The 19,983-nt window shown below is 39.2% G+C and overlaps 1 protein-coding gene across 39 annotated transcripts in view; it reads left to right on the top strand.

The window, feature by feature from the left end:
• Positions 1-19,983, top strand: part of MGAM (maltase-glucoamylase) — a 273,176-nt gene that overhangs the window by 26,578 nt on the left and 226,615 nt on the right. For all 39 annotated transcript variants that reach the window (XM_050782185.1, XM_050782190.1, XM_050782206.1 and 36 more), the window contains exons 9-23: positions 1,586-1,698; positions 2,080-2,205; positions 4,643-4,774; positions 4,922-5,038; positions 5,931-6,044; positions 7,534-7,618; positions 8,959-9,076; positions 9,370-9,541; positions 10,863-10,979; positions 11,520-11,674; positions 13,218-13,302; positions 14,801-14,857; positions 15,413-15,537; positions 17,298-17,386; positions 19,759-19,808. In XM_050782185.1, the coding sequence (XP_050638142.1) occupies positions 1,586-1,698; positions 2,080-2,205; positions 4,643-4,774; positions 4,922-5,038; positions 5,931-6,044; positions 7,534-7,618; positions 8,959-9,076; positions 9,370-9,541; positions 10,863-10,979; positions 11,520-11,674; positions 13,218-13,302; positions 14,801-14,857; positions 15,413-15,537; positions 17,298-17,386; positions 19,759-19,808 (1,655 nt within the window). The remainder of the gene's footprint in view (positions 1-1,585; positions 1,699-2,079; positions 2,206-4,642; positions 4,775-4,921; positions 5,039-5,930; positions 6,045-7,533; positions 7,619-8,958; positions 9,077-9,369; positions 9,542-10,862; positions 10,980-11,519; positions 11,675-13,217; positions 13,303-14,800; positions 14,858-15,412; positions 15,538-17,297; positions 17,387-19,758; positions 19,809-19,983) is intronic.

The following is a 19,983-nucleotide window of genomic DNA, read 5'->3' as shown; positions in this document are numbered from 1 at the left end:
GCTGCCAGGATTGATGGTGGACATAGGGTATTGATCGATACCTCTTCTCAATTGAGAGTCATTGATTCAATCATTGCTCCTCAAAGTGTGGTCCCTGACTGGGTCACAGATTGTTTCAGGTTTATAGTAAGATGAGTATAGAAATGGCGAGTAAGCAGTGCTGTAGCCTCCACATGCACACATGAACCTTTTTCTAGTAATTCATTTTCATGTTGTTTTATGAAAATATCAGCTTGCAGTGAAATGGAAATTAAACAAAATAAAGATCTGATTCTCCAACACAGATATCTGAGAAACACTCTAAATGATCTAAAATGATTCTAGGACATCTAAGAGATGAATCTGAGATGATTCTAATAGAATCTTACATGATCCTAAGGTATTTGAAATGCCAAACAACCTAAGAATAGACTGAGATAATATAATACAAGGACTGTACAGTTTTAGCTAGGTGAAAGGAACCAGAAAATAAGATGAGTCAGACTTAGTGGGCAAGGCCACAAGATCCTAGATACTCTGTATGAGTTGTTCCTATGACCAGAGAGTACATTGCAATATTTCTTGAGGCATTTTATTCCTGGATACAAATCAGTGTAATGACACAACTTTTGAGAATGGTGATTGGCACACAGAGGGATTTTGAATTTATGGCACAATTTCTGACTTTTTTTTTTTTTTGGTTTGGCTTTTGTTTGATGTGAGATTTACTGAGGATAGTTATGTCCATGTCTAGTTGAATTATATTCTCACAATAATGATGGGGTATGTGGTGGGACATGTTCTGTAGTTGTGAAAGTCAGAGAGGAAAAGCTTTTCCTCTAACCTCTTAGGGTTAATTCTTGGGAGCCTGCAAATTAAACTGGCAAAAAGGTAGACTAGCAATAGAAAAGAAAGAATTTCTTTACACATGTAATGCGTATACACACAGGAGTTCTCAGTGATGAGTAACTCAAAGCAGAGATTAGAACTTGGGGCTTCTATACCATCTTAATTAATAGGTGAAAGGGAAGGAGGAAAGACGCTTAGGAGAGAACAAATGACGTTTTGGAAAGATAAATGGGCCCTTAGAAGATAGGTGGGAGGATGAGACAGTCTTGTGACACCGTCTGTCTGAGAATGGTGCCTGTTGTCTCAGAAAAGATTAGAGGTACTCCTTGGCGCAGATTTATGACAATTGCTTTTTATTGAGTTTTTTTGGGAGGCTATGCTTTTAGGCACATCAGGGATTTCAGTAACTTAAATGCCTTCAGTCCAAAATAATTTTTTTTTATGTCACAGTGGCTTATTCTGGACCCCTTCATGAGCCTGGCTGCTTTTTCCCCAGAGCCTGGGGCCTGGCACAAGGCACTAAGACACTCCAGTCAGTATTATTAAAATCTGTCGCAGAAAAAATGCCTTGGCTGCCATGTGCTGTGAGGGTGGACTTGGATGGTCAGGGTTTGTCCCTTGGTATTCAAGATGTGAGACACTAGGGTCACTTTGTTCATGTTCACATGGTTAGTGATCCTGCGTTATTTTAAAACTTGGTAGTTACTATTCAGTAATCAATTCTGATTTGTATTTTCTTCATTTTTAACCTTTCAAGAGGTTGTCCTTCAGCCTGCGCCAGCCATCACTTACCGCACCACTGGGGGCATTCTCGACTTCTATGTGTTCTTGGGAAACACTCCAGAGCAAGTTGTTCAAGAATATCTAGAGGTAAACTTAGGATGTCAAGATTGTGACTGAGGAAATCTTAAACAGCAAATATTTTACAAAAGTAAATTTCATGTGCAAGTGTGACCCACAAAATCTGCTGTTACAAATTTCAGATATTAAAGAACAGATTTCATATATGCAATGGAAACTTGCTGTATAGCATTTTTATGTTATAAGAAGGGGAGAGAATATACAGATGCCCCAAACATGGCCCTACCCTCAAACATTTATGAAGGGTTGGAAAAATAGACTAACATTCTAACATGAATGAATCAGTGCGTTGGGAAATGGACTATGTTTGGTGCTCTGAAAGCAATGCTTCAAAAACTTTTTATTAAAAACAGAGTATTTGCTAATTTTCACTTCACATATTTCTTTCAGCTTATTGGGCGGCCAGCCCTTCCCTCCTACTGGGCACTTGGATTTCACCTTAGTCGTTATGAATATGGAACCTTAGACAACATGAGAGAAGTCGTGGAGAGAAATCGCGCAGCACAGCTCCCTTATGTAAGCAAGGTTTTCAATAGTTCTCCAAAAGTAAAGAAATTCCCTTGAAGAAAAAGAACAACTGTTTATATTTTCTCTCCCTGAGTTTGATTGATTTATTTATTTGGTAATGAAAGGAATTTTAGATACTCAGAATACTAGACTTTTTTTGTTGGACCAATCATTTTTTGAAGGAACCATAGTTCTTTATAGTATGAAATAGACTAGGAGACCACAATTATGTGTTGGGAGGTAACCTGTTTTTGTCTCTATTTTTCTTATCGTGTATTTTATTAGTAAACATTTTTTGTGCTTACTGTATTGACTACATTTTACAGGTGTTTTTATTTGAGTTTTCAAGGCATTTGTCTCTTCAGCTTGAATTGTAGCATTTTAATGCTTCTCAGTAGGGATTTTCTTGCCTTACACGTGTTCTTGGTTTGTTTTGACTCAAAAGTGTCATGGCAGGAACTTACCATAAAAGTTGTATCATAATTTCAGAAATTCCTCTAAGATTCTGGCATAAGGTTTAATGTCTAAATTCTTAGTTTCTTAGGTTTAGTGTCAGGTCATGAATGATGCAGATTCCCAGTCTCCCTACCTACGTTTTAACAGATGTTTTAAAGAGGAATTGAGGAAGCGGAGTAGTTCTAGACCCCATGAATTTAGCTCAAAATAATTATATTACTGGAAGAACCATGAGCCATCTGGGCTAGCATCATTTTTTTTTTCACAGTAAATTGAGGCTGTCAGGGGAAATAACATGATCAAGGCCGCATAGATAATTGATGACAGAACAAATACTGCATGACTACATGGATGTGAAAAATAATACAACAAGTTTCAGGTCCATGTGTTTTTACGTTGGTATTTTGATTACTATTAAATTGGGAATAAGCAGAATTTGCCTTTCTCTGTAGTGTGGTCATTTCACGATTGAAACCGAACTTCAGTAGACATTTTGTAATTTGGCAGAAAGAGAGTTCATAAATATGAAGTGTAAAAGAAAGTGCTTAACGGAATTGAGATTCAAAAAGCCTAGGAACACTGAGGAGATGGGGGAAGCAGAAAGTCAGGGCAGATGAAGATGTTTGGGTCAATGAATCCACTCTGAGCCTAGATGCGGGTCCCACTACTCATTCTCCAGCACAACATGGCTTTATACATGTGGGGGAGCTGAGGCAGGCAGATCACGAGGTGAGGAGTTCAAGCCCAGCCTGGCCAACACAGTGAAACCCCATCTCTTCTAAAAATACAAAAAAAAAAAAAAAAAAAAAAAAAAAGATTAGCTGGGCATGGTGGCAGGCACCTGTAATCCTAGCTATTTGGGAAGCTGAGACATGAGAATCACTTGAACCCAGGAGGTGGAGGTTGCAGTAAGCCGATATCGTGCCACTGTACTCCAGCCTGGGCGACAGAGCTGGACTCAGTCTTGAGGAAAAACAAACAAACAAACAAAAAAACCCCACAAAACTCCATTTAAGATTAGAAATCTCATTTAATATTAGAAAACCAGAGGAACTAGTTTTCAAGTCCAGATCTCTAACATCATAGTGGCCATCTCTCTTTTTATGCCATTTTCCTTACATGTAGATAGACATTTTCTTTTTAAGCGATCCAGGAAATGAAAGAATTGGACTATTACTGCTGCCTAGTGGTGTGAGATGTGAAAGGGAGTATTTAGACAGGGAATTGAACACTATTACCTGAGTTCAGTATACATGTTAAAATCTGTCACTTTAAGTGAACAAAAAGGTATAGTATGGACATGTAATAAAATCCTTTTGTACTTTGAATGGCTAACTTTGAATGTACCTGTGATATTGGGTACTATTGGGTGTGAAATTTAACAAGAGATACAAAGGGAAAAGCTCAGTAGTCTCTAGAATAATCTTCTTCTCTCCCCTGCTCTATGCCCTTGGAGACAAACCTAGGTTGCAGAGAAGGGTACATTTTATTCTGGGCTTCACTATGTTTATACAGGTAAAGTTGGGATAGCATAAACAGCAAAGATGTGGGGTAGAAGTGAAATAACAAAATAAAACGTGGGGTAATAAAATGAGAGAGATGTGGGAGACAATCTCTTCCCTTCTTTATCTTGTGAATAAGGTGAAATTTAGGTCATTTCTTAGGTGGATATGTCTGATCGTCTTAGGGGTTTGTCATAATTGGTGTTGTTTGCTTGATTGGTTTTTAATGCCAGAGTGCCAGGCAAGGATAGGATGATGCAGTTAACCTGATGGCAGGGATGAGGCCAAGCCCTAGAGAACCAACCGGTCATGTGTTTTTGAAATCACCATTGGAAAAGAGGCACTCAGGTTCCAGGAACTGATTAAGAACTCTGTTTAGAGCCCAGAACAGAGTTGTTGTTTATCCTGAATAATCACAGTGAAAATTTGATTTCGTTTTACCATGGAAATTCCTAGGCGCTAATTGTGGACTTTATATATTCTTTCAGGATGTTCAGCATGCTGATATTGATTATATGGATGAGAGAAGGGACTTCACTTATGATCCAGTGAATTTTAAAGGCTTCCCTGAATTTGTCAATGACTTACACAAAAATGGACAGAAGCTTGTCATCATTGTGGTACGTACTGCCCTCTTTCCTCCAAATTAGGCATTTGCTCCTCCGTTTCATACACCCATCTCCTTTGCTTTCTCCCCAAGTTCCCAGTCTCCTTTCAGTGCCTCCAGCTTCCAGCTGGTTTCTTCATTGTATTCTTCCTCTTTTTAGGATCCAGCCATCTCCAACAACTCTTCCTCAAGTAAACCCTATGGCCCATATGACAGGGGTTCAGATATGAAGATATGGGTGAATAGTTCAGATGGAGTGACTCCACTCATTGGGGAGGTAACTTAATGGGAAGGCTGGAGGCTGGTAGAGGGGCTGCATAGGGGTGTGTGAATGTGTGTGTGTTTGTGCATGTAATTGTTTTATTGTACCTTTTCAGTATATTTATATATTCTGGGAATAAATTCTCCTCTGCCCTTTCGTGCCCAAGTGCATGCCGGCCATCCTAGATTTTTGATTCCTTTCACAGCCAAGTCCCTTTAAACAACAGCTCACACACTGAGTGTCTACTTTCTCACCTCCCACACACTCTGCAGCTGACTGTGGTCTCCTTTCTTCCCCCATCACTTCCCTGACACTGCTCTGGCAAAAAACACCCATTACTTTCTCATTGGTAAGTCCAGCGGAACTGTTTCATGCCTCTTCTTACTCAATTTTCCTGCAGTATTTGACAAGTGTACCCACTTCTTTCTCAAATGTTTGTTTGTCCTTGTTTTTTCAGGAAGGTGTCATCTGCTTGTTCACTTCTAAGGTCTCTGATGACCTTTTCAGAGTGTAGGGTCTGGGGGAAATTGGACAGGAAAGAAAGAGAAAAGTGAATGATGTTAGAATCCACAGTTTATAATGGACTAGCTGAAATTTACACAGTGCTCTTCCCCCATTTACTATTCCCAGAATTAAGAACAAAAAAAGTGTAGAGAGTTAAAGATGACTAAGTTAGACAATGCCTTTATCCACAAATTTATTCATTAACGACTTAAACATTTTTTGAAATGCATTTTCTTCAAGTGACCCTGGCATTTATTTTAAATATTCTGAGCACTGCACCTTCCTAACTAAATAGGATGTGTTCCTGGGTACCTCGGTTGCTGTGATCATGTTAGGAATTTCTTTGCAAAGTAATGTATTTGTTTAATTTACTCTTATCAGTGTTTTTCTTTTTCTCCTGAAGGTCTGGCCTGGACAAACTGTGTTTCCTGATTATACCAATCCCAACTGTGCTGTTTGGTGGACAAAGGAATTTGAACTTTTTCATAATCAAGTGGAGTTTGATGGAATCTGGATTGTGAGTTGTTTACACTTGGATTATTGGGTGACAAATATTCAGATTGTGTGTATCTATATCTGTATTTTTGAGTCACGGAGCATAGGGAGAGGAGGAGGAGGAGAAGAAAGGAAGTATATAAATCATTCTCAATATTCACTATCTTTCTATTCAAATAATCTCACTAAAACACATAGCTTAGAATAAAAATCAAAATGTTAGAGCTGAAAGGAAACTCAGGAATTTTTTCCCAAGTCTAGCTCTTTTTTTTCCTTTCTTTCTTTCCTTCTTTCCTTCTTGCTTGCTTGCTTGCTTTCTATCTCTCTCTCTCTCCTTCCTTCTTTCTTTTCTTTTCTTTTCTTTTTTCTTTTCTTTTCTTTCTTTCTCTCTTTCTCTCTTTCTCTCTTTCTTCCTTTCCTTTCCTCAAAGGAATGAGCTGAACTCAGAACAGGTCATGTACTCCTTACCTTGTTGCAAAGTATACAAATTGTTCAACTGCTAGTTCAAGACTCTTCCATTTGGACATGTTGAACAAATTGATCAGAGCCAAAGCACTCAGGTGCTTGAACAAACTATGCCTGTGGTAAAGAAAAATGTCTCGGCCGGGCGCGGTGGCTCAAGCCTGTAATCCCAGCACTTTGGGAGGCCGAGATGGGCGGATCACGAGGTCAGGAGATTGAGACCATCCTGGCTAACCCGGTGAAACCCCGTCTCTACTAAAAAATACAAAAAACTAGCCGGGCGAGGTGGCGGACGCCTGTAGTCCTATCTGCTCAGGAGGCTGAGGCAGGAGAATGGCGTAAACCCGGGAGGCAGAGCTTGAAGTGAGCTGAGATCCGGCCACTGCACTCCAGCCTGGGTGACAGAGCGAGACTCCATCTCAAAAAAAAAAAAAAAAAAAAAAAAAAAAAAGACAAATGTGTCATATGATGTCAGGTGAAAGAAAGTAACCCAGCCGAGGGTTAGCAAAATTTAGGGAGCTCCAGAGTTGAAACTTTTTCTTTTTCTAACAGAACTGTAGAAAATTCAAACAATACAGAGAGTTAAAAAGATAAAAGCAAAAATCCTCCGAAATTATAGCAACCAAAGACATTTATTATCGATATGTTAGAATGCATCTCTCTAGACCCTCATGTGCTCTCTCCCTCCTTTTCTCTCCGTGTATATATGTTTATATGTATTTTTATGTGTATGTATTTACAGTTCTATTTTGATATATGGAAAATGTATAAGTTGAAACATGTCATATAAATTGAAATTTTTTTCACCTGATATGTTTGGGAATTGTTCATTTTCAACAGTTATAGGCATATTATTTGAAGAAATGTTAAGAACCTTCTTCATGAAGCCTTCAGTGGGTAGACAAGAACACCCACTCTATTCCATATATATAAATACTCCCTTAAAATATCTGTAATAATTTATCTGATTAATTAAAAAAAGACACCATCAGTACATCATAAGATAACATGTTACTTTTTCTTAATAGTTTTTGCTCTTCATCTTGCAGGATATGAATGAAGTCTCCAACTTTGTTGATGGTTCGGTCTCAGGATGTTCCACAAACAACCTAAATAATCCCCCATTCACTCCCAGTAAGTCTTGGTGGTCAGCAGATTAAAGTAGCAATGTGTATTTCATATTATAAATTCATAAGGACAGATCCGAAAAATTTGACAAGGGAATTTGTTCATAAGTGTGCATAGAAAAAGAAAAATGTGGGTAAGGAAACACTAGGAGGGAAAATAAAAACATGCTATGCTTTCCTAAAAGAGGCACAAATTCAAAAGGGGCAATGTAATACTTCTACTTACAGTCAAAGCTATTTCTAGGGAAGATCTAGAGAGGATATGGTGTAGAGGCCAGAGGCTAGTGGTAAGTTTATGTCATTCTCAAATATACACCCGCAGGCCAGGGTTTACTAGAGAGACACCAGGTAAACAGCCTTGGTCTTAAGGTGAGGGTCATGTCTGACATGTCCACAGTGTGAAGAACTGAGCCACAGGATGAAAAGACAGAACTCGTGACTTGGGAGGTCAAAGTCAGTGAACGTGATGATACCCAGCTTTGACTGAACTTTGGACAAGACTATCTCTTAGGGTGTGGCCTTGGAATCATAGGATCGGCCATAGTTTAAAGAATGCTGGAGGTTCAAGGACAAATTATATCTTGAGAAAGGAAAAAACTGCTAAGATGATAATAACTTATGAAGGCTTCAATATGGTGGGAAGAGAGGAAATTGGGGCAGGTAGGTTAGAATCAAATGCTAAGGGGCTTGGATAAGAGGCTAAACAGTTCATATTTTATTCTTTTGGTGTTAGAAGCTACTTGTCTTTTAGTAAGAGAGAAGCATGGTAGTCAGATGGTTTTGGAAATTTGAACCTGGTATTAATATATAGTGTGAACTAGAAATAGATACATGGGAGGTAAATAAGACATGACGAAGCTACTGCAATAGTTAAGGTCCACAGATAATGTGGATCTCAACCAGAGTGGTGCAGTGGGAGCAGAGAGGAACAGATGAATACAGGAGAGACTGGAAATCATTCTCTAAAATACATGATCAGGGGAGAGAAGGAGTCAGAAATTAATTTACACTTTCATTCAGCATTTCTATTCTTGGACCACTTAACTTAGCTCAGTTTGGAGAATTCAGATTGAACCTCAGGGCTGACTGAATCTTCTTGCTTCCGAGTGTCTGCCTCTAATCACATGAGAGCTTGGGTGGGAGGATGTGTGTGAGTCAGCAGAATTCGTTTGTATGTCAGAGAAACTACTCCATGTGGATAGCGTTCTCATAGTGAGGGAGCAGTGTGACTGCAGGATGCCCACAAGAGTGTCTGCCTGGGGTGCTGTCATGTCGGATTGTGTGATAGTCAAGGAGCAGGAAATGTGCAACTTAGGCTGTCGCTGATTGATCCCGCTTTGGTTTCAGGAGTCCTGGATGGGTACCTGTTCTGCAAGACTCTCTGTATGGATGCAGTGCAGCACTGGGGCAAGCAGTATGACGTTCACAATCTGTATGGCTACTCCATGGCGGTTGCCACAGCAGAGTAAGACCACTGTGGCTACGACCTGCTAATTATTGAATATAAAGATTATATATATGTTTTTAATTCTTGGAGATTATGGGGCTAATGCATAAAATTTCTTAAGACAAAACAAAGCAAAACAAAACATATTTAATGATACAGAATGCTCCCCACAGGGACTCTAATTGTACCAAAAGAGAGTTGGAAGAGAGTGGGTTGTTCACTTTTAATGTCTTTGGTATTGTTTCTGTATCCCCTGGACTGAGACAAGCTAAGATCTCACACTGGCTCCTTAAATCTCCCTCCCTTTCTAGAGCTGCCAAGGCTGTGTTCCCTAATAACAGAAGCTTCATTCTGACCCGTTCTACCTTTGCGGGTTCTGGCAAGTTTGCAGCACATTGGTTAGGAGACAACACCGCCACCTGGGATGACCTGCGATGGTCCATCCCTGGCGTCCTTGAGTTCAACCTTTTCGGCATCCCAATGGTGAGTTGCTACCTCAAGCTCTCTTATGAACCTGAATTCCCAGGTAGCCTCATTCTAGAAAGTTTTCAAGCTGCAAAGCTCCCCTCTCCTGCCTGCCATGGCTGGGAATGTAATGTTTTGAGAGCATGTGTTTCATCCACATCAGCAGGGCTTTGATACCATACCATTCTTTCCTGTACTGCCTTATGAAGACAGAAGGTGTAACTTTGATCTTTCTATTAAAGTATAACATGTGTAACATACTTTATACAGAAAAGTGTATGTATCCTTAAGAATACAGCTGATGAATTTCACCAACTGAACACTTCTGTGTATTTAGTGCCGAGATGAAGAAGTATAACATTGCCAGCACCCTACAGGCTTTGGCATTTTTTAGTTAAATCCAACATATTTATGAATTGAGCTCTTAGAATGTTCAAGGTCTTGAGCAGAGTAGGCATGGTGAGAGGGGAAGGAAAGCATAAATATAGTAAAGATGTACCTTCTCTTTGCCCTAAGGGTTTACAGTTTAGTAAGAGGAGACATATGTGTAAACAAATAATTATGACAAACTAGGGTAAAAAGACCAACAGGGACATATGAGTTAAATGTTACGGGAGATCCCGAGAAAGAGTTTTATCTGACAAAATTATGAGGGACAAAAGGAATCAAGGCAGGGAGTCAAGAGACACTTTATGGAAAAGATGACATTTGAGATTAACCTTGAAAGGTGAGTATTTTTTCATCTGACTAATGGGGGGGAAGTTCATTTTAACACTGAGAAATAAAAGTGAGCACAAACAGTAGAAGGGGGATTATTTGATATATCTATGAGGATTGGTGTGTGGGACTGGAATGAGAAATGATGCTAAAAAGATGGGTTGGAACCAGGTTTTAAAGATCTAAAAGGATGAACAGCAAGGAAGTCCTGGAGATTTTTTAATAGGTGAGTGACATGGTCAGAGTTAGGCTTTAGAAAAATAATACTGACAGTGGTGAGGTCAAAATAATAATATCAGCAGTATTATTAGGTACTATACATCCAAAAGCTCTTGTATATAAAGTGTATTACTTTCATTATCTCACTCATTTACTAAATATCTGTGTAGTAATTTAATACTCACTGACAAAATGAGGAAATTGAGGCACAGAAGGATTGAGTAACTTACTCAAAGTCATCCAGCATTCAAGAGTGGACACAGGCTATGACCGAATTTTGACCACCCTCCTAGCCTTCTCAGTAAGAAGTTTAAGCAAGGTTTAGTTGGGAGGTCCCTGGTGGAAAGCAAAGGAAGGTGGTGGAAGGAAGTGAGGTATACCTGTTGTCTGTGTGTCCTTCCAGGTGGGTGCTGACATATGTGGCTTTGCCTTGGATGCCCCTGAGGAGCTCTGTAGGCGGTGGATGCAGTTGGGCGCATTTTATCCATTTTCTAGAAATCACAATGGCCAAGGCTTCAAGGTAAGGCTCCTAGGAAATAAAGTCAGAATGAATTTGGTGTACATTAGGACTAGATCTGTCTGCATCCTTGCCAAGAGATCTGCTGAACCAACCTCTTAACTGGTCTTCACTTACTCTGATTTGCACCATCATGTGCAATTAACCCGAACCTGTGCTGTATCATCGAAATGTCCAATGGCCTCAGCCTGTTATTTACTGCTGCATTCAAGGAAATGGTGTGTCTGTAACGGTCTTTCATCAAACTTCTGTACACTTTATTTACATTGTTTGCTTTTAAATAAGAAGCAAACAAGGAAATACTTCAAAATTGTTTAAATTGCAGCCTCCCAAGAGAGGAATCTTAAAGAATGAGGGAGGCAGGATGAATTGAAAACCCAAGGAGAGACCCTTACTTGGTACTGCTCAGAAGCGAGGTTTGCAACCTTGGCCTCTGTCATTCAGGAGGGAAATTCTTGGTTGTGATGAATGAGGTCTGGAATTCTCAGGTGCTTCTGATACCCTGCAGCCAAACCACAACTGCAAACTCCTATTTCCTCCCAGGACCAGGATCCTGCCTCCTTTGGAGCTGACTCCCTGCTGTTGAATTCCTCCAGGCACTACCTTAACATCCGCTATACTCTATTACCCTACCTATACACCCTCTTCTTCCGTGCTCACAGCCGAGGGGACACGGTGGCCAGGCCCCTTTTGCATGAGTAAGTTCACCTAACCTCCTCTAATTTATTAATGCATCTGGAGTGACATTGACTATATCATCAAATATCGGAGTGAAAACTGAAACAATTGGGGCAGTTATTCATATCTATCTATATCTATATCTGTAATCTATCTATCTCTATTCATTTATGTATCTAACTGGAATACCTAGTTGGTATTTGTAAACCTCGCCTGTTCCATTTTGGTGAGAGAATTAGACTAAAAGTCATGGGACTATAGGTCTTTTCTTTGTTCTGTCGCTCACTAACTCACTCTATAGCTTAGGCAAATCATTTTTTCTTTAGTTTCTTCAGTCTTAATTCAAAGGATTTGAAGTCTTGACTGTGGTGGTCTTGTCTGTAATGCGCTATAATGCCAGAACTATGTTCAAGCTATAGGAATGAGCCTAATAATATAAATACAAATGAGGCTATTATAAAGGATTTGTAGGATTTCAGAATTCTTATTTCTCAGGCAATGAACATCTCTAATTTAATTCTAAAACAAGGCACTTAAGAGCATTTTCTTGTCAAAATACAGTCAACTCCCTTATGTGGGTGACATATGAGGCCCTCAGGCACATATCAAGCTATCATATATTCATTACTTTGGGAAGTTTTTGTCTGTTCATGAAATTTCTTTTTAAAAGGCAGATATCCTGAAAGAGAAAAAAGTAAAATGTTAAATTATCTGGTATATTTTATGATCAGATCCAGTTTCTTGATCGTCAGCTGAAGTTATGAAATGTATTGATTATTTAACTTAATTTTTTAATTTTAAATTTTTGTGGGTATATAGAAGTTGCATATATTTATGGGGTATATGAAATGTTTTGACATAGGCATGCAATGTGAAATAAGAACATTATGGGAATGGGGTATCCATCCCCTCCAGCCTTTATCCTTTCAGTTATAAAGAATCCAAGTACACTCTTTAAGTTACTTTTAAATGTACAATTAAGTTATTATTGACTATAGTCACCCTATTTTGCTATCAAATGGTAGGTTTTACTCATTCTTTTTAACTATTTTTTTTTGTATCTGTTAACCATCTTGACCTCCCTCCCAGCCCTTCACTATCCTTCCCAGCCTCTGGTAACCATCCTTGTACTCTCTGTATCCATAAATTCTTGGTTTTTAGATCCCACAAATAGGTGAAAACATGTGATGTTTGTCTTTATATGCCTGGCTTATTTCATGTAACATAATGATCTCCAGTTCTATCCATGTTGATGCAGATATCTAGATCTCAACTTACTTTTTTTAAAAAGGAGGGATATGGAAAATAGAATTACAGCCTGAGACCTTCCTAGCATACATACTGGATAGAGACATCTGTTTATCCTGAGGGAAGAATAGGAGACATAAGCTGGGGAAGGGGAATCTGTCCTGGGGTGCAGAGGGGCTTGAGTAGGTGTCAGAATAATTTGGGAGGTTTGCCCGGGCAGGCGGCCTGTATGCTTTCAACAGGTTGTGAGTAGAACTGCGATAAATCTCATTGGCAGTGGCTCAAATCTCAGTGAACTGTCTCTCTGGTCTTCAGGTTCTATGAGGACAACAGCACTTGGGATGTGCACCAACAGTTCTTATGGGGGCCCGGCCTCCTCATCACTCCAGTTCTGGATGAAGTAAGTGTTCCCACAGAGATACACTAGGGATCTCCGCTTCTGTTCCTGCTGCCCTGCAAATTCCTCTCTCCTCCTTATTCCAAACTCATTTCTGACATCTGGGACTGAGTCAGCCTTGAAGAGAGTGTGCTAGATTTTGAGAAGCTAGACATCTGGTAATTACATATTTTTGTTTCTAGAATTTTTTTTTCCCTCGATCAAGTTCCCAACCGGTTTAGAAGCATCTACTGGAAACTCTAGATTTAAAAGTTATGTTAGGTTGTTCTTGCATTGCTATAAAGAAATTCCTGACACTGATTAATTTACAAAGAAAAGAGATTTCATTGTCTCACAGTTCTGAAAGTTTTACAAGAAGCATGATGCTGGTATCTGTGCAGCTTCTAGGGAGGCCTCAGGAAGCTTACAGTCATGGAGGAAGGTGAAGGGGAGCAGGGATGTCACATAGCAAAAGCAGGAACAAGAGAGAGAGTGGGGGGAGTTGCCACGCACTTTTTTTTTTTTTTTTGAGATGGAGTCTCACGCTGTCACCCAGGCTGGAGTGCAGTGGCACAAGCTCAGCTCACTGCAACCTCCAACTCCCAGGTTCACGTGATTCTCCTGCTTCAGCCTCCCGAGAAGCTGGGATTACAGGCACCTGCCACCATGCTCGGCTAATTTTGTATTTTTGTAGAGATGGGGTTTCATGTTAGCCAGGCTGGTCTCAAACTGCCAACCTCAGATGATACACCTGCCTCGGCCTCCAAAGTGCTGAGATTACAAGCATGAGTCACTGCGCTCAGCTGCCGCACACTTTTAAACAACCAAATCTTATAAGAATTCACTCACTATCGCCAGGACAGAACCAAGGGAATGGTGTAAACCATTCATGAGAAATCCGCCCTCATGATCCGGTCACCTCCCTCCACACTCCACTTCCAACACTGGGGATTACATTTCAGCATGAGATTTGGGCAGAGACAAACATCCAAACTATATCAGGAGTGGTCCTATTTGTTTTTGGATTCTCATAGCAGATCCTGACTTGCTCCATGATGCAGAAACAGGATGGAGCAGTCCCAACACTCACTCTAAAGTCAGGCAGATCGGGATGTGATTGTTGTCTCTACCACTTTGAGCCTGTGTGATCAGGGGTGACAGTTGTACTGGCTTCTCATCTGTAGAGGTGTAATAATAATAATAATAATAATAGTACCTACCATTTGGGAATGTTGGGAAAATTGAATGATATAATCATGTAAAGGTGGAATGTTTATCACCACACATGTTTTATTATTATTATTATTATTATTCCTAATGTGGCTACATTTGAGATTTCTCTCTGGGTTGCCAAGTTACAGTTTCTATTATTTGTATTAGAGGAGAAGCAGAAGAAAGGCATAATAACAGAGGATGGAAAGGGCATTCCTGCCCTCTCTGTGTATGATTAAGAAGTTCCCTAGATAATAAAAAGAAATCCATTTTATTTCCCTCAGGGGATACTATACTGTTTTAATTTCAGGGTGCAGAGAAAGTGATGGCATATGTGCCTGATGCTGTCTGGTATGACTATGAGACTGTGAGTAGCTTTGACTTTTCTTCTACTCCTTAAGACTGTAGCTGCAGCTGCATAGACAAATTACCTTTCCCGAGAGAGAAACATCCATCTACCTGCTGAGGAGTATTTTTGTAGTGTTTTCTGTAATTTCATAGCAGAACCTGGGTAAAGTCAACCTAAATCCCTAACATCAGTCATGATGAAATGTGAAAAAATACCTTCATATACTTTATTCAGCAATAAGATAGAGGCTGACATAGTATCTCATAAATGAATATTGGAGGACCTAATGGACAACGTGAGCTTGGTCAGGAATCGGATTATTTGTTTAGAACTATCAGTTTATATAATATGTATCAAATAGCCTCAGCATGGCATAAATGTTTTCACAAACCCCCAACTGGTGGCAGAACATGTTATTCCTAATTTTTTTCCTTCTGTTGTTTGATTGCCTGGCTAGACTATAATTCAACTAATTCGAAAAGGGAGAGAATTGTGGATCACTTGGCACATAGATAATCAGTAGAGGGCAATATGCTGTCATGCCAATGTGTTTGATTTATCTGCATGCATCAGGGAAACCAAGTGAGATGGAGGAAGCAAAAAGTCGAGATGGAACTTCCTGGAGACAAAATTGGACTTCACCTTCGAGGAGGCTACATCTTTCCCACACAGCAGCCAAATACAACCACTCTGGCCAGGTATAGCATGGCTGGAGTGTCCTTTAAGAATTGATATCCTTCCTGAAACCCTTTGAATTTCTTTTTGAAACTAACAGCCAGGTGGTCAGCCTTTTTTGTTTGGCACACACACACACACACACACACACACACATACACATATATATATATATATATATTTTGCTCCTTAGAAGATTTTGTCTTCCTTAATACTGTTAGCATTTCAATAATAGTTGTATACGCTGTGCTAGAAAATTTTATTATCTAAAATGTTTAGGGGAATCTAAGTCTATTGTTACTTACCTTTGCTGACTTTCTTTCATGTTGACTTATTACCTTGTGTGCTCGGTGATCTTATTTTTTTTAAGCTATGATAATCTTATAAATGTGGGTGTCATTCCTCCAGAGATGATTTGCCTTCTCTTCTGTTTGCAAGCCAAGAATTGCTTCCAACTGGCATTACGTTAGCTTCCTTCAAGATCCCGGCTTCACGTGGGAATCAGAGGTTCACATTCTCTACCTTGGATTGCTAGGCTTAGTAGCCCAATTTTAACCTTGCTATGGGAATTTGCCGCACGGAGATTCTGGGTTTTGCTTACTAAGCACCCTTTTAGTTTTAACTCAGTGTTTTGTTATCCTGTTATTGTTTTGGTCTCTTGGATGCATTTCTTACTTTCTTGCAAATCTAACAATATTTTAACAGGAATATGTGTTGTAATTTATCTAGGATCAGGGAATATTTTACTGGGTAAGTCTCCAGAAGAATATCCAGTCCACCATATTTCTGGAACTGTGGTTCTGGACTCCTAGAATATCTTAACTTTTGTATTGTGTTCACTGTCCACCTCCATTTTTTAAATGAATGTGCCTAGTTTTTCCAGTAATATTTAAGGTCATTCAGGTCAGGACTTGTGATTTATTAATTTTTGTATCTCATTGACTTCCTAGAAATGACTGCTACTCAATACATGAATATTTAATGAAAGCAGATGATTTTGTTGATAATAAAAACTAACTCTTGTATAGTGAAAGGCTGAACTGTGAAATAATACAATAGAGAATGTGAGTCCAGTGACAGACAGAGAAGAAACAAGAAGAGTAGGAAACTTGGAGGTTGCCTAGAGGAGTGACAGAATGAGGAGAGATTCCAAATAAAAATTTCTTTCTCTCCCCCTCTTCCTCTCTGTCTGTCTACTTCACCATGTCTTTGAGTAATGTTTTGTGTTTCTTATTCTAAATTATAAAGTAGATCATTAGAATGATTTGTTTTTCTTTCAAAAGAAACTAATACCTGATAATCAGATAAGTTACTACTAAATAGATGGACCTTATTGTATGTTGTTGATTTCTGGGTATAAATGGTCCTTAGGCAGGTGAAACTGTATCTTCCTCACAGCACTGGACAGTTCTCCTGAGGGCATCATTGCTAAAATGATCTGACTGAACCAGTTATTGCCTAAGATTTCTTTCTCTTCTCATAGTCTGTATTCTAAGTAGTAGTTGCAGAAGCAGCTTTTACTTGAGCTATTGAAGAGCTTCTGGTGCTTAAATTCTTGCCTCCAACATAGATGTTATTGCTAATGTTTGGGGTATTTCTATCTCTTGTGACACTGTTGATATTAAAGATAGGGGAGCCTGTCAATTTTGTGTTTGTGCCTGAAGAAAAGCAGAACCATCTGCTGCTGGTAACTTTTTCAATTTGAAATTTGATGGAAACATTCTCAGCTCAGTTGGCAAAATTCTGACTCCTGTCTTTGTCTCTTGAATCTTGTTCCCCACAGTCGAAAGAACCCTCTTGGTCTTATCATTGCCCTAGATGAGAACAAAGAAGCAAAAGGAGAACTTTTCTGGGATGATGGGGAAACGAAGGGTGAGCGCTGTTACAATCATGTTGCTGTTTCCAAACCCGCACCTGTGACTTATGGTCCTTCCCTCCTGCTGGTCATTGAGCTGTGGGAGAAATCTCAGCAGGCACAGCAGCAAGAGTCACTGAAGTATTTTGTTTCTGGTTGCACCATTCAGAGGTAGTGGTAGATGACCTACAAAGGGAAGAAAAATACATTTCTATCTCTGACAATTCTTCTATTGGCCAGTGATATCAATAATAGGCTCTCTTTTGTTTGTTTGTTTGTTTGCAGTGGAGTTTTGCTCTTGTCGCCCAGGCTGGAGTGCAGTGGCACAATTTCGGCTCACTGCAACCTCTGCCGCCCAGGCTTAAGTGATTTTCCTGCCTCAGCCTCCCTCATAACTAGGACTACAGGTGCCTACCACCACACCTGGCTAATTTTTTGTATGTTTAGTAGAGACGAGGTTTCACCGTGTTAGCCAGGATGATCTCAGTCTCCTAAGCTCTTGATCTACCCGGCTCAGGCTCCCAAAGTGCTGGGATTATAGGCGTGAACCACCACGCTTGGCCAATAGGCTCTCTTTTTATTGTCAATGGGTGCTTAGAAGAGATGGTTTCAAGACTGTTCCTGTAATTCAATGTTAATGTCTTCCTGCCAAAATGCTTATGAGCAAATGTTGGCGATATAGAAATCATGCCCCTGCCAGTGAGGCAGTGAGAATATACTGTTCCAGTGTGTACTCACCTAGCCATACCTTTTAGTATTTGTGGGTCCAGTATACTAACAATTCCTGTGCTTCAAGTTTAGGAAACAGATTCCCTTGAGGCATATGCCTTGGAAGCCTTTGGAAGGGAAGCTTTGCAATGTTCCAGTAGGAAAGAGAAGGAAAAACGATGGCTTGACCTTGGAGACTCTTGTCCATCTAATCCAATATGTAGATTTAAATATTTATTTATTTTTTAATTGCAAAATATTTAATTGGCAAATAAAGATGAAATATATCCAAAGTGGACAATGTTAGGATTTGATATATATATAGGCATAGTATAATGGTTACCACAGCTATTTTAAAAAACACATCCATCACCATCCATACTGTAGACTGGATCCCCAGAACCTATTCATCTAATAACTAGAAGTTTGTACTTGACCATCATCTCCCCATTTTCCACACCTGCAGGCTCTAAGAACCACTGTTACATTGTCTGCTTCTAGGAGCTTAACTTTTTTAGATTTCACATGTAAGTGAGACCATGCAGTATTTGACTTTCTGTCTCTGGCTTGTTTCACTTAGTATAATGTCCTCCAGAGTCAACCATGCTGTTGTAAATGGCAGAATTTTCTTCTTTTTATGTCTGAATAATATTCTATTCTATATATGTACCACAATTTCTTTATTCATTCATCTATTGATGGACATTTAGGTTGTTTTCATATCTTTGCTACTGTGCAATGTAAAATTAAACACTTAAATGTAAGGGCTGAAATTGTGAAGCTCCTAGAAGAAAACAGGAAAAAACTTCCTTGACATTAGTCTTGGCAGTGACTTTTTGGATATGATACCAAAATCAAAGGAAAAATAGCAAATAATAGCAAATAATAAACAAGCATGATTACATCAAACAAAAAGGCTTCTGCACAACAAAAGAAACAATCAACACAGTGAAAAGGCAAACTACAGAACGGATAAAAATGTTTGCAAACCATATATCTCAGAAGAGATTAATATAAAAAAATAAGGAACTCAGGCAACTCAGTAGCAAAACATCAAATAACCCAATTAAAAACTGGGTGAAGGACCTGAGCAGATGTTTTTCCAAGGAAGACATACAAGTGGCTAACTGGTGTGTGAAAAGATACTCAACATCACTAAATGACACAGGTATGCAAGTCAGAAATCACAGTGAGATATCACCTCACACCTGTTAGCATGGAAATCATAAAAAAAGTAAGAGATAAGTGCTGGCGAGGGTGTGGAGAAAATGGAATTTTTTAGACTATTGGTGGGAGTGTAAATTGTTACAACTGTTATGGAAAATAGTATGGAGGTTCCTCAAAAAATTAAAAACAGAACTTCCATACAATCTCATGAAATCCCACCTCTGGGTGTATATCCAGAGGACATGAAATCAGTGTCTTTAAGAGAGATAGTCACTCCCACGTTCATTATGGCATTATGTGCAACAACCAAGATATAGAAACAATCTAATTGTACATTGATGAATGAATGAATAAAGAAATGCGATACATATATACAATTGAAAATTATTCATCCATAAAGAAAAGGAAAACTGCTATGTGCGACCTCAAGACATAGCTGAAAGGAGTGGCAAGTGAAATCTTTTCTTCTGTGGTGGGAAGGCTAGAATCTGACTTGTCTTTCTCTCACTTTCAGATACTGTGGCCAATAAAGTGTATCTTTTATGTGAGTTTTCTGTCACTCAAGTAAGTAGCATACTTTTATGAATCTTAGGTGTGGGCTTTGGACTGATCATTAGCACATCTGTGCTTGTGTATATTGTATATGCGTGATTGTATTTGTAAATTTATATGCATTATTGGCTATAGGTGAGCACATTTCTATTTATGATTTCATCGAAGTTTTGAAAAAGAGGCATTC

The sequence above is a fragment of the Macaca thibetana genome, chromosome 3 (assembly GCF_024542745.1).
Source record: "Macaca thibetana thibetana isolate TM-01 chromosome 3, ASM2454274v1, whole genome shotgun sequence".
Classification (NCBI taxonomy): Eukaryota; Metazoa; Chordata; class Mammalia; order Primates; family Cercopithecidae; genus Macaca; species Macaca thibetana.
The sequence above is the reverse complement of the archived record's forward strand: the minus strand, read 5'-3'. Positions and strand labels throughout refer to the sequence as shown.